Here is a 13,520-nt window from a genome sequence, read left to right as displayed (position 1 = left end):
AGCGGATTTGTTGCATGTCATCGGGGCACATGGGAGCGTTTTGCATAACCAGCCATGAGATAATTCCATCGTCTTCTTCAGACCCGCCTGTCCATTTTTGCTGCCCTCATCATTCACCGTCGTCCATGATTTCATCGTTCGGCTCTCGCGGTTCCTGCGCTTCGTGAAACTGAATGCTGTCGTCGATGTAGCTCAAAACCGCGCCCACGCTGTCCTCATCCTGAGCATCCAATTTCAAAAACGACACCAAACTAAACTCATCAATCAGCTGTGCCACCGCCCGATTGAGTTTCGTGAACGATGCGCCCGTCATCATATCCCTCTTCTCCTCCTCCTTGGCCGCCTCATCCCCATTGTCCACCCCATCCTTCCACTCATACACCAACCCGCTGTCCGCCGCATCCTGCATCAGCCCGATGTCCGGATCGATGAACCGCTTGAGTTCCTTCCTCGCCACCTGACCCTTGACCTGATCCATCTTGCTCAGGATGTTCACATGCGGCAAGCCCATCATGAGCATCGCACTCATGGCGCTGAGCGTGCCCGAGAAGAACTTGGCCCGGTCGCCGATGAAGGTGCTCTCCAGGAGGTATGCCACGCACATGCTCACGTTCGTGCTGCCCTTGGTGAGGTGCGCGATCAGCTGCGGGATCACAGGGACGTGCGTGTACAGTTCGATCTGGCCCGGCATGTCGATGATGATCAGGGACTCCTCGCCGACCTCCTCGAGCGGCTCGGTCAGGAAGTCGAGGTTCTCCATGAGGAATTCGAAACAGTATATGAGGCCTCCGTTCGGTCCCAGGTGGAGTTCTTCCATGACGTCTTCGAGCGAGATCAGGTCTTTGATGTCGACGTCTGGCTCGTAGGCGAAGTCTTCGGCGGCGGGGTCGAGGTTGATGTAGAAGCAGGACCGCCGGTTGTTGCGCAGAAATTGGATGAGGGCGGTGCAGAAGGTGGTCTTGCCGGCGCCTGCTGGGCCCATGACGATGACGCCGTATTTGGAGCCCATGTTGAGATGTTGTTATCAATAGGTTGGGGAGTTTTCCCTGTTGTTCTTCTGTTTTTTTTTTCCTTTTCTCTTCTTGGGTTTCTTGTGTTGTTGGTTTGAAATATAATTTCCTTGTCCCGCGCGGGTTGATGAACAAGAGGCCCTCCCACCCAAGTGACAGTAGGTACCTAGGTTGAAGGTGACGAAGAAATTCCTCTTATCGATAAGGAAATAGCGGGCATCACCTGTAGTTTCCAATATATGAATACATCCACAGTTCCACAACATTTCCCGCTGATCCTCACAGGCATAAAGAGGAATCTCCGGCCAAAAGTCGACGCATGTCCGCACTCGCCGCCGATATCACAAGTTCTCACCCCAAACCCTCACTCGCCTCTCTTTCCTCTTCTTTTCTCCCTTACACAACTATCACCAAGATGATGAGATGGCCTTGTTTCTAGCAAAAACTTCACCGACACGACCACGGAGGAATTTATTTCCTCTCGCTGGGAGTCTCGCGTGGATGATGCTGATATGCTCTCGGGCCCACTCACCACCTTTTCAAGGGAGCAATTTGAGATTTTTCTGATTGGCTTGATGTTGTGTTGTCCATCATTCCTTTGTGGGAAACGCGAGCCGTTCCTGGGATGATCTTATTCTTCTTTGATTGAGAGTGAGAGTGAGATTGAGGAATTGTTCGGAGTGGATGAAGGAGAGGAAGAAATATGAGATGAAGAAGTTGATATGGCATCGACAATGGCAGGTATATTCATGGTCTGTCCCAGCGCGCGTCGGAGACTGCCCTTCTTCTACATTCACTTTCTTTCACATTCCTCCTCTCCGTAGGCCTCGCAAGATGTACATATGTATCTGCGTTTTCTCACCTGCGTCTGGTTACTACCTAAAGATCTATTCAACCTCCAGTTCTACCTAGGGATCTATATTCACCCTCCAATTTGTGCCAGATCACCATTCAAGAACCCTGTCAAGAACGATTTCGCAAGAACCCTGTGAAGAAATGTTCTTCAAGAAGCGTGTTGCCCTTGATCCGCCAACCATCCTCCTTCTCCAGTGCCCAGTCGTGAGACGATCGCTCGATAGTACAGTTCAAGACCCGACGTCCTGCTCATTGCGTCTACTGCATTTCATCCATCACCCGTACCATGGCCTTTCAAAGGTGTCTGTTTTCGCACGGTGTCGGCAGTTCTCAGCGCCAGTTGCCATTCCAGCCACCCATCACCGGTCTGTCTGTGCGTGTGCGCGTGTGAGTGTGAGTTAGTGTGTGTCTGTGTATGCGTTCACCATGTTTCCTGGGCGGCATCGGCATGTGGGAAATAATATCTGTGGTAACGTGGCGGAGAATCAGCACAATTTCTGTCGATCGAGGTGGTGAGTGAGCCTTTTCCTGCGTGCGAATATGCCTTTCTTTGATGGATTCAGTCAAAGAAGAACATGGGAGGTTTCATCGCCTCAGTGTGTCGTTGGGATGATGAGCAACTCTCTCCCCCAGTAGCGTGTTTCGGGTCTTTCAGTCAGGCAGACAGCACATGAGCACCCATCCCTTCCAGGGTTCCTTCCGTCTCTTCCACGACGTTCCTACCTACCTAGGTAAGTACCGTTCTTGACGTGTTCTCTTCACGATGCGCAACATCCACGACACATGGATCAGGCAGACGTGCCAAGCATCTCGTATGATGGTGAGGATCCTCGCCGTCTCCTTCACTTCACCTGCCCAGCTTTCAAGCACAAACACATGCAAATCTTCTGAATGACGACTCCACATGGGCAACATCATGGCCAGCGCATCAGGTGATGAGATCCATGTTGACCACGGCTCATACGGGATTTTGTCATCCTCCTTGCCAAACTCTTCAGACTTTCCTGATGTCGAATCATACATCGTGCCGGTCACGAACCACCCGTCACTTCCAGGCCCGCCCTTGAACTCGAACGCCACGACCACAACAACAACAACGACCATCAAAACAGAGACAAATATGGATGGCTCAAAGACCTCGACCACTATCACGAATCCGCAGCCTGCCCGATCCAAAGTCTTCAGAAGATCGAACTTTGCAATCCGTCCACCAAGCCCAGAGTTGGGTGAAGGAGAATGGGCAATCACTCGTGACGCCAGAGGTCGTCCGATTCGTGCCAGTCGTAGGATGGTCACTTCACACAATGCTCTCGATTCTGATGATGGTGAAGATGGACTTTCTGACGAGTACGACGAGCACGCTGAACCTGGCGAAGAAGAGCTCAGCGACCTCGAAATGTCCGTTCCGCAACTGCTTCGCAACATCCCGGACGCCAAGCTGCGAGCCAGAGTGAGACGGATCAATTCACTCTACCCAGAAAGAAGCATCGAAACGATCACAAAGGTTGTCGAGAAACACAAAGGCAACGTCAGAGATGCATTGACATATCTCGAAGAACATGAAGGACGGCCCATGTGTCTCGGCAAACGCAAACGAAGTGAATCGCCGCCAGCATTGCTACTGGGAGATGAAGACGACGATATCGTTGATTTGGATTCGGAATACAGTGACGAAGAGGCAACTTTGATTAATCGGGAGCCAGCTTCGGTCAACGAGGTCGAAGGCAGTGGGATCTCCCAAGCTCACGAGCACTACTCCATACAGCTCACGGTCAATGTTCCATTGGGTCGTCAGGAGCCAATCGTCCTTCGCCTTGACCCGAAAGATCTCAGCGCAGCGAACGGACCTTCTGGTCCCAAGAAAGCCAAGCTAGTGACACCGAAGAAAGCCAAGACACTGATTGTCAAGCTGTCGATGAAGTCTGCTGTCAACACAAAGCGACGTTCAAAGAGATTTGCGAAGATTATCAAGACTTTCAAACAGTCGGTCGGCTTCATGGATCTTGCTCCAGGTAAAACCATGACATCGTTGCACACGGGCGTTGGCATTGACATGCTGACATTTGACAGAACTACGCAACAAGATCTACCGTGCCACGCTCACCTCGAAGAGCCCTCTACACATCGGACGGGCAACGAACCTCACGCTGACCGCGGCGCTTCTGCGTGCAAATCGTCAGATCTACTCCGAAGCTCGTACCATCTTGTATTCGGAGAATCGCTTTTGCATTGGTAAGAGGTTATGTCACAATCGACATGACCAGAGAACTAATCTTGCATGACCAGAACGCCGCTCGATTCGACACGGATCCTTTTGGGACCCGGACTGGAAAGAGGCCGGATTCGGTCCAGCTCGGAAATTCATCAAAATCATCGGTCCGAAAAACATCGCTCTCATCCGTCAACTGTCCTTCAATCTCGAAGATGCACTTCCCGGCTTGAGCCCGCCCGATTCCACCGCAGAGAAGCGTCGCTTTGTGCACGATGAAAACCTCATCTCGATCCTTCGCAATCTGGCCAAGCATGCCCGACTACGTGAACTGAACCTGCACTTCCACGGACGGCGTCGAGTCGAACGCACCGACGAGCTGTTCCTGAACCATATGAAACGTGTCAAGGCGGATTCCGTTCAGTTCCGACTGTACGTTTCCGAATATACCGGTTGGTCTACGAGCGGCTATGGTCACGAGCGTGCTCCAGATCCTCGTGTCAAGAGTATGCTCCTGATGGGGTGTGAACGTCGCAAGAAGTTGTTCACGAACTGATCGGAAATCGCAACTTGCTCGCCGTCTGGACTCATCTCGAGTACAGTACATCAGCGTGTCGAATTTTCAACGCTTCGAGCCATTTCCACATCACAGCATGTCGACAGCAGGGATTCAGGTACACGTGCACATCGCTCATGACATGAACAACCGAAATCGTTGTGATGCTGAGTGCGAACGCGAGAGGTGTCTTCGTAGCATTGACCCTCATCGACATCTCGAAATTGCTCCTGCAGGTGATTGCTCGGCATTTGATCGCGACAGGGAGACATTCCTCACGTGTAATTTATCCAATCAACTGCATAATAATCGAGTGGAGCTCAACCCTTTTCCCCTTCGTATCTGCAGCACCTTCGTCGAGCTTATCATGTGGAATGACGATGCGGCGTGGTGCTGTAGCTGAAATGTCAGGGTCGGCGGCACGGATTTGAGCTTCGTATCTGCTGCGATGGAGCCACGCCAAAGCTTAAATGTAGCTCGGTTGACATCACCTCTAGATTCCATTCCCTCGCCTATAAATAAAATGATGTTCACCTAAACTATAGATCGTGTTACAGTCGTGACTGCTGTTATCCAAGATATTTCAAGCAAGGACTTCACCTCTCAATCATCGCTCCAGACCCACAAGCAACCTCCAATACAACCCATCCTCCAAGAAAAAGCGCATTCAAGATCGCGAAAGTAGAAAGACACATCTAGAAGCAAGAAATATACAGACATAGAAATAAAAGAAGGAACTAGATCCAAGACAGAGAAAAAAGACCCAATATAAAAATATTTAAATCAAGAAAAGAAAGAAAAAAACCATGCCGCCGATCCTCCACCTCATGCGCCACGGCCAGGGCTACCACTCCGCCGAAGTCACCAAAGACGGCCATCTCCTGCACGACCCTGAACTGACCCCCAAGGGCGTCGAGCAGTGCAAAGCCCGCTGTGCAGCCTTCGACCGGCACGATCACGTACGTCCCTTCTCTTTCTCTCTCTTTCTCTCTCCTCCCGAGCTCCAGATCTCGCATCGTATCAATACCTACCCTCCAACATCCTACTCCACGCCATCGTCACATGAGAGGAGAAGGGTGGTCCCGGGAAACTGCGCCGTGATATCCAATGACATATACAACAACAGATCGACCTCCTCCTGGCCTCACCCCTCCGCCGCGCAATCCAAACCACAACGCACGCCTTCTCGCCCTCCATCGCCCGCCGCGGCCTGCGCATCATCGCGCTGCCCGCCGCGGAGGAGGTCTCGTCGGACCCCAGCGACACGGGCTCCAGCGCGTCGGCGCTCCGCTCGCAATTCGGCGACGAGCTTGTAGATTACTCCTACTTGTCTAGCACCGCGGGCGGCGACGACGGCTGGTTCGAGCACGTGGGCGACTTCTCCAGCGAGGCCCAGGCCGTCCACGCGCGGGCCGAGGCGCTGAGACGCTGGATCCGCGACAGGCCCGAGACCGAGGTCGTGCTCGTCAGCCATGGCTATTTCGCCCATTACCTCACCCATGAGGTCGACGCCCAGGGCAAGCAGACCACGGCTTGGTGGGGCGAGGCCGAGCTGAGGACTTATCGGTTTGAAGAGGATGCTTCTTCCGGGGAGGGGAGGGGGCGGGCGGTGCTGGTCGAGACGGAGGAGTCGAAGAAACGCAGAGGTGGTGATAGTGGTGATGGGGCAGAGGAGGGGGAGAAGAGGGTCATTTTGAATCTACCCTGGGTCGAGGGGAGGATCATCCATTGAGGGATAGAGATAGAGAGGTAGAATTCTTTATGAATCACGACGCCCACGACTGACGCTCTCGATGACATTTACTGGCATCCAATTCGTTCTCTGCCTTGCTTACCACCCAATTCCATGGATCATCCGAAAGATAAAAAGGGGTCCAGCTACGCTTAAGACCTCGTCCCGTTTCCTCCCTTTCCACCACCACCAGCAGCAGTAGAGTACCCAGCAGGACCAGCACTAGCAGAAGTAGTGTTGACCTTACATCGACTCAAGCATTCCTTCGTCCCCCAATTCGCCCCCGTGCCCGGAGGATTCATCTTCGCCTGGGATTCGCCGTTCACGACGTTCGACCCCCAGGCCGCATTGATCAGGTCGGAGGGGAATCCGTTCGTGAAGATTTGTCCGAAGTTCGACGTCCCAGCGTCGTCGCTGGACAGCGCGGAGATGAGCTGGGCGTTTTCGCAACCTATTGATACCATTTTCGTCAGGAGAATTTGATCCTTGAGGGAGATGCCGATATCAGGGTTTGCTCAAAAGGAAGGTGCCCAGGTGAAGTTTGATGGCCGGGATTGATGACGGGACCTACCGGTGTTGACCATCATATGCAGACTACCCTGAGGAAAAATCGTCGCTTTCATGGGCGTGAGTATCTCCGTGATGGCGTGCGCCCCGTTCTCCTCGTACATGTAGGTCGTCGTGTTGCCTGAGATGGCGACGACGAAATTCGCCCCGCGGGGGTGGAAGTGAGGGGGAAGCATGGAGCAGGGTCCGAGGTTCAGGACGGCCACTGTGCATATCTATCTGTTAGTAAGGAGGGAGGAGAAGAGGTGGTTTCGAGGCAGGTAGAGAGAGAGGAAGGGAGGCATAGGAAGAACGGACGGGTCAAACCGTGGCCTTTTGCGGCGGGAAAGGTCGCGGCGTTCATGTTGGTTACGCCGCCAGGGGAGAAGTTGTAGGTTGGCTTTTGGGTGGAAAAGTCGAAGAGCCAGTCTTTGTTGGAGGGGAGCAGGGCAAGGCGGTCAAGCTGGGAGGTGGAGGTGCTGAGTTTTGCATTCAACTCGGGATTGATGGTCGTGTCGACGGCTGTGATTGCCGCGATGAAAAGGGCGGCCATTACCCATATCGATTGAGAACGCATGTCGAATATTTATAATTTAATGGATGGTTTGTTGATTTGGTTTTGCTATTGTCGAAAGCTTGAAAGACGGGATTGCTTATTGCAATGTGAATGGTCCAGGATATCAGATGGCAGGAAATAATAGAACATGCCTCGATCTTTATACATCCAAGATCCTTCAGCCTGGATTACAACTTGATGCATCACAAAGCCGTGATGAACATGTTGCCCTCACTCGGTAGGATGTGCAAGATCGAAATGAACTTTTCGGCCCCATGTCACAAAGAGGCGTACGCTGCGAATCGAATCAGCATGTCTGGCCTCCACCAGGGATTCCAGTGGCTTCACAGCGTCTCGAGCAAACGCACAAGCGAAGGCATTGGACCAGAGTCAGTAAGGGGCGTTTGTGGAAGCCATGTGGTCGGACAGGGCTTTGATCTTGTGTTAGAGATGCACGAGGGGGCTGGAAGAATGCCGATAAAAGGACATTTGCATGACATGTTGACGTTTCAGCCACGATATGACATGTGGGAGTTCGCGGACTCCACACAGGGATTTTGAGGTCGTCTCCAACAGGACTCCATTTCTCGCGCTCGAAAGCTTGGGGTCGCTTCAGACAATTTGACGTTTCCTGTCTTCTTGTCAATATCGTCTCTCGTCGTCCAGAATCACTTCTTCTTGCTCATATGTGATCTAGACCCCTTTCCTTGAGGTTTATTTCCAAAATCCAGCGCCGCAATCACCACCACCAGCAGGAAATCCCTTGTAGGATCGTGACTTCGTTCGAACTATCACACGATCCTATGCATGACGTGGCAGTGTTCCTGACACACATGGAACAAAGAAAATAAAAAGCCAAGATCCGGCTATAAATCTTCTCCATACTTTGCCATGTGTTCCGGGGCTGAAAAAACACCAGTAATACACATGCGTAGTGATGACACTTCCAGAAGGGGAAATTCCTCGCTGTGTCGCGGCTGTGACAGGTACATGTAGTCCGGAAACTCTATATTTAGCTCTCCATTTGATCGAGGTTCCTTTTCTCCCGTCTTTGTGAGAAGCCGGATACTAATGAATTTCGCACTGCAGTAAAAAATTGACGTCTTTCTTGCTGCCAAATAAAGGTATTTCTCTGCTATAATGGGGCGGAGTCGCTGAACTGCTCTTGTGCATAACATACTGTGCTCAGTGTTGCTATCAGGATGTAGTAGATCCGGCGAAAGAGAAAAGATTTATCTCCAGAGAAAGGAGGTGCACAAGATTTCATTGGGTTTTATCCATGGATTTCCGCCGCGTTCGAGTTTTGATGATCTCGATACAACTTGATATTGCTAAGTGGGAGATGTTTCCGACAGCGTCCATCGCAAGGCTGCCTCCGCCGCATGCTCTTCCCGTCCGATTAATATCCACAAATCCTAGTCGACGGGTCTACATAATTCACAACGGAAAAAGCATTTCATGGCCGATCGTGGGAAGAGACAGATCCACTCGACTGCCAAATGTAGGCCCGCGGTCGAACAGATCGTGTAGCCACCGTTTGGCGGCTTGCCTGGCGACTTCCAGATCTTCAACTTCAGTCTGCTTCACTCCTGGTACCTCGCAGAACCTGTGGCCGCTACGCTGTGCGATCGCTTCCGAAGTCCCCTGGTCATCATCCGCATGATAACGAAGCCAACAGCGGCGGCAAAAGTCTCTGAACTCACAGCTGTTACAAGAGTGATGATTTTCATCTGCTGGCATGACACGCCCGCAGCCATCGCGCTCAATGCCTTTCAGCAATATCGACTTACAATGTTGGAACGCATGTATGGCATCAGATTCATCTCCGATGGCAAGCAAGATTCCGCCTATAAGATACAGGCATTGGTCCGACGGTTTGATGAAAAAGCCTCGCAGGCCTAGAACTCTGTCCCACAGAGCCGCAGGCTGGCAGCGTGAGGATATGAATGGTGCGAGTTGGCGTGGAAGTTTCCCGGAGCAGAATGCGAAAGTCCAATGTGCTCGTTGTCGATAATTCGAGAGCAGACGATGCAGAGGGAAATCGAAGGATCTGGGCCATGTACCATCAGCCTCCAATGTCCTTTTGATCATGGGCAGCCATAGCATCTCCGCCTCCTCCATTTTGCCTTGTCTGAGATACAGATCGCCAAGATGGTTCATTGTTTTCAGCGTCAACGGATACCTCAAGCCTCACGCCTTCTCGTATCCGCGTAGCGCCCGTATATACATCTCTTCCGCCTCCGCCCTTTTGTCTTGGTCGGTGTACAGAGCGCCGAGATTGTAGATTATAGTAAGTGTCGACATGTGTTCCGCGCCCCATGCCTCCTCGGATCCACAAAGCGCCCGTAGATACATATCCTCCGCCTCCACCACCTTGCCTTGGTTGAAATATAAATTGCCAAGATTGGTGACTGCATTAAGCTTGGACGGGTGCTCTTCACCGCGTAACGCCCGCTCATACATCTCCTCGGCCTCTGAAATCTGGCCTTGAATGGCGTATGTAGCGCCGAGATTAACGACCGTGTCAAGCGTCGACGTGTGCTCCGCGCCTAATACCTTCTTCTTCCCGCGTAGAGCTCGTACATACATCTCCTCGGCCTCCGCTAGCCTGCCTTGGCTAGCATATAACATACCGAGATTGTTAGCCGTTTCAAGCACCGATATATGCTCCGCACACCATGCCATCTCGTAGTGCCCGCAAGTATAGGCTCTCGGATTCTTCAGTGTTTTCTCAATCGGCTAGAAAGCACGCGATTCCGTGACATACTTTAGCCATCTCATCCTCCTTAGTCGACCCAAGCATTGCTACTTTTGCCGCGACTGCTTTCGCATGTGCTGCTAATCGCAACCTCCTTTCCTTCGCAACTTCTTAGCCCATCGAGTCTGCCATTCTTGCGACCAGTCTTAGTACTGTTGCCAGGAGTGTTTGTACGGCAGGCTCGTCCAGGTTGTGCAAACACCATGTATGAACTACCGCATGTATCGAGTGCGGCTGACTCGCTGTGCTGATATTCACTAACGAGTACTGTATGAGGATTCCGATCGAGTGCTGTAGCGAGAGCTTCGTTACTGGCCCGACTCCTAAGTCGACGCTAGAATTTGTCTGTACTCCGTCGCCTTGCCCAGCTAGTACAAGCTCTGCCTAAACATCGCTATGGTTAAGGAATGCCCACAGGTCAAGTAGCCGGGCTGCAAGAAGATTTATACTTTTGACCCGGTAATAGTCACGTCTCCCTCTCGACATCCACCGCTTGACCGAAATGGACAGCAGAGACCCGCTTGGGTGCTTCCACGGAGGGATGAGATTGTGGCCATGGCGACAAAGTCAAACGACCGCATATAAGCAAAGCTCGGCTTCTTCAGAAACTTGGGAAGATAGACCTGGACCCATTCGGAGCTGCAATCATCCACGAATTGTGCTTTGAGGTACTCCTAAGGTTCGGGATACCAGCCGGCTTGATGCCAATCGATCATAGCGACAAGCCGGCAAGGCCCATCGTCTGGGTCTAAGAGGATAATATTACTCTTAGCTAAATATGCATGCGCAAACACGATAAGCACCTTGTCGTCGAGACCGCTAAGCTCCTCTATCTCCTCGCGAGAATTCGTGAAGTTCTCCGGCCGGCGAAGCGCGCATCTCGCGAGTGCTTCGTAGAAAGCTAACACACTGGCATATAGACCCGTTGTGTTGTTGTGGTCGCCCTTGAGATAGTTTTTCGCCGAGTCCGTCTTCGAGTCTTCAAAGATGATGTCTTGAAGCAGCCGTCTGGATATCCCACAAAGTAATACGCAGTCTGTCATTTTACATATATGGCCTCGGCAGAATGCTTGAGAGGTTACACGTCTTTGTCTCAATAGAGTATTGTGCGAATCGTGACGGGAGTTTACCGAGTTCACTATGTATCAAAAAATGAGTAGCTTGCGTGGGAAAAGGACACGCGCAACTTCTACTGAAGGGGAAAACTTGACCAATTATCTCGGAAGTCCTTACTACCCTCTCGTAAGGGCCAGATGGAATGGAAGATTTCCCAAATCCAGTGATTATGCCGACTAGGCAACAACAGGGCGTATCGTTCCTCAAGAACTAATCGTCTCTCTCTCTGTAGCTCCGTGACCGTGAAGTCTTCCTTGTCGTTCCGCCCAGTCCGCTCGACTGACCATGATCGAGACAAATTGCGAACAACTTCATTGACTGCGACATTTATTTCTTGATCGCCGTATTCACCCGCCCCGGTCGGCCACAACTTGAGTCGCTCTAGCGGCCTGCCGGTTTTGTTCTGACTGATGGTAGTCCAGATTGAGCAAGCCAGTGCTTGGTCTACGGCGCAATTGATGAAGGCTTCTTTCAAGTCACCCCTTTTGATCCGCGACTGGCCCGGTAAGGGCTCTCGATCATGTTTATTAAACTCCGGCTTATACGTTGGATCTCGAGTCACTCGCCAATTTGAGCAATCCAAAATCAAAGAAAGGACTCGTAGGTGTCCAATCTCCCCGAAACATTTGTATAGTTCGGTCTCCGACGGTCTAGACATGTTGCGCTTAACCAGAAGTACAAGCTCCTCTAGTATCGGACACTGAGCTCGAAGCCGTACAACACAATTTTTAGTGAAGTAGAAAGGTAGATCTTGACTGCGACGACTGTTTGAAGCGGATTGTTCCTCGAAGGGATGCAGGCTGAGTTTTCTTAGTGTCTGTCCGTGGTAAGTAAGAACAGCATTCGTAATTTGGTAGTCAATTGACCCATCAATGCATAGTTGCTGAAGAGATTCGAAAGATCGTATAAAGGAGATTGCCTGCTCTCGATAACGTGGTCTTTCCACCTGTAAGTCATCGCGACTAAGTTGAGCACAAAGTGATCTTAGGCGAGGAAATGACTGATTCTGTACGATCCATTCCATGCTGTCGCCGTTGACTCCAGGCTGCAGCATATACAAGTCTCCACCAAGGGTGAGATGTTGCAAAGAAGCCAAGTCTACATGTCTGGCCCAGGCCTGCAGCACTTGGGGTAGATTCAACCAAATTGACTGCATGTTACCTTTGAGCGAAAGAGATTCCAATAATTCTGTTTTCCGAGAAGTAAAGCCAGGGAAGCCTTGCCACGATTTTCGAGGCCGACTCCACCTTGAAGAAGAAGATGGAAAGAGGTTTAGGACTTCGACCTTACGTAAATTAGGGGCAAGACCGGTTACCAGCTGCATCAGAGCCTCAAGGTTGAAATCCTCGGCGCCATTACTATCGCGCTGAGTACAAAAAGCCTTCAACTGATAGAGACACGGTGACGTAGCAAGCTCCATTTCGTAAGCGTTAGGAGTAGCTAAAAGTAAGGTCCGAAACTTGAACGTAAGGTGATGTAGCCTGCACTGAGGTTGTGCCTGGTGGAGGACTCTTAGTAGACTTGGCGGAAATTGACTCCGGCAGTCAAAGACGAGATTTTCAAGCGAAATCTTAGCTCCGAGCAGGTTGACTAAAGGAGCCCATGCGACATCTTCGTCGGACGACGCCTCGATCACACTTTCATCGCAGACGACATACGAGCTTCCATAAAAGATCGGGGTCTCGTCCAAAAGAGGATTGAAAGAAGGGCTATAAGTAACTGACCAAGGCCTTTGGTTGGGCAAAAGGTCGTCGGTTTTCTCCTTGCCAGCAAGGCTCAAAGCCCCCTTGATAGTGATTTGTCGAATGTAGGAGAAGGAATCGGCATAGGACAGAGCCTCGCGAAGCGCATTTACATCGCGCAGCAAGCCTTCCGGATTAGAGACCGTAATATAAATCTGCCTAAAGACGGCAGGAAGCGATGCTTGGTGGCAAGCGATGCTCGTCGAGCTGAAGCTTCGAAGACTAGTCGGCTCAAGACTGTCTGCGATTTGCTGTCGCAGCTCGAGCGGCAAGGTGAGTAGAGACATATTGGCAGCGGCGAAGCGAGTAGAAATGTCTTGGCGACAGAGACGATATCGAGGTGACTTGCGCCGGTCCTGATCTCAAGAGAGAAGAGCGAAGCCTTGACAACGATAGGGATTTTGTCTTGGTTGAAGCGCTGCAAGTGCCAAAAATTTACG

The 13,520-nt window shown here is 51.4% G+C and overlaps 7 protein-coding genes across 7 annotated transcripts; 2 read left to right on the top strand and 5 right to left on the bottom strand.

Moving 5' to 3' along the window:
• Positions 1-109: 109 nt before the first annotated feature.
• K489DRAFT_391398 (uncharacterized protein) lies at positions 110-1,009 on the bottom strand (the record flags this gene model as incomplete). The annotated part of the gene is made up of 1 exon (XM_033606691.1): positions 110-1,009. One exon carries the CDS (start codon positions 1,007-1,009, stop codon positions 110-112), a length of 900 nt encoding a protein of 299 aa, XP_033455053.1.
• Positions 1,010-2,781: 1,772 nt separating this feature from the next.
• On the top strand, positions 2,782-4,630 carry K489DRAFT_414076 (uncharacterized protein; the record flags this gene model as incomplete). Its single annotated transcript, XM_033608123.1, has 3 exons — positions 2,782-3,877; positions 3,936-4,097; positions 4,152-4,630. 3 exons carry the CDS (start codon positions 2,782-2,784, stop codon positions 4,628-4,630), a joined length of 1,737 nt encoding a protein of 578 aa, XP_033455052.1.
• An 806-nt stretch (positions 4,631-5,436) lies between these two features.
• On the top strand, positions 5,437-6,281 carry K489DRAFT_304255 (phosphoglycerate mutase-like protein; the record flags this gene model as incomplete). The annotated part of the gene is made up of 2 exons (XM_033600507.1): positions 5,437-5,589; positions 5,757-6,281. Coding segments are annotated over 2 exons (678 nt in total), but the record flags the coding sequence as incomplete, so codon positions are not given.
• Positions 6,282-6,514: 233 nt separating this feature from the next.
• Positions 6,515-7,461, bottom strand: K489DRAFT_328345 (RmlC-like cupin; the record flags this gene model as incomplete). Its single annotated transcript, XM_033602050.1, has 3 exons — positions 6,515-6,813; positions 6,934-7,134; positions 7,227-7,461. The coding sequence occupies 3 exons, from the start codon at positions 7,459-7,461 to the stop codon at positions 6,515-6,517; spliced, it is 735 nt and encodes a 244-aa protein (XP_033455050.1).
• Positions 7,462-8,527: 1,066 nt separating this feature from the next.
• On the bottom strand, positions 8,528-9,705 carry K489DRAFT_385277 (uncharacterized protein). Its single transcript, XM_033606057.1, has one exon. The coding sequence runs from the start codon at positions 9,583-9,585 to the stop codon at positions 8,902-8,904; it is 684 nt and encodes a 227-aa protein (XP_033455049.1). The 5' UTR covers positions 9,586-9,705; the 3' UTR covers positions 8,528-8,901.
• On the bottom strand, positions 9,661-10,134 carry K489DRAFT_291291 (TPR-like protein; the record flags this gene model as incomplete). Its single annotated transcript, XM_033600186.1, has 1 exon — positions 9,661-10,134. A coding segment is annotated over one exon (474 nt), but the record flags the coding sequence as incomplete, so codon positions are not given.
• Positions 10,135-11,411: 1,277 nt separating this feature from the next.
• K489DRAFT_365486 (uncharacterized protein) lies at positions 11,412-13,367 on the bottom strand (the record flags this gene model as incomplete). The annotated part of the gene is made up of 1 exon (XM_033602725.1): positions 11,412-13,367. One exon carries the CDS (start codon positions 13,365-13,367, stop codon positions 11,412-11,414), a length of 1,956 nt encoding a protein of 651 aa, XP_033455047.1.
• Between the last annotated feature and the right edge of the window lie 153 nt (positions 13,368-13,520).

The sequence above is a fragment of the Dissoconium aciculare genome (genome assembly GCF_010015565.1).
Source record: "Dissoconium aciculare CBS 342.82 unplaced genomic scaffold K489scaffold_23, whole genome shotgun sequence".
Lineage (NCBI taxonomy): Eukaryota > Fungi > Ascomycota > Dothideomycetes > Mycosphaerellales > Dissoconiaceae > Dissoconium > Dissoconium aciculare.
The sequence above is the reverse complement of the archived record's forward strand: the minus strand, read 5'-3'. Positions and strand labels throughout refer to the sequence as shown.

Excerpts from the sequence above, each read along its gene's own strand:
- K489DRAFT_385277 (XM_033606057.1), bottom strand. The coding sequence starts at position 9,585 with ATGGAGGAGGCGGAGATGCTATGGCTGCCCATGATCAAAAGGACATTG.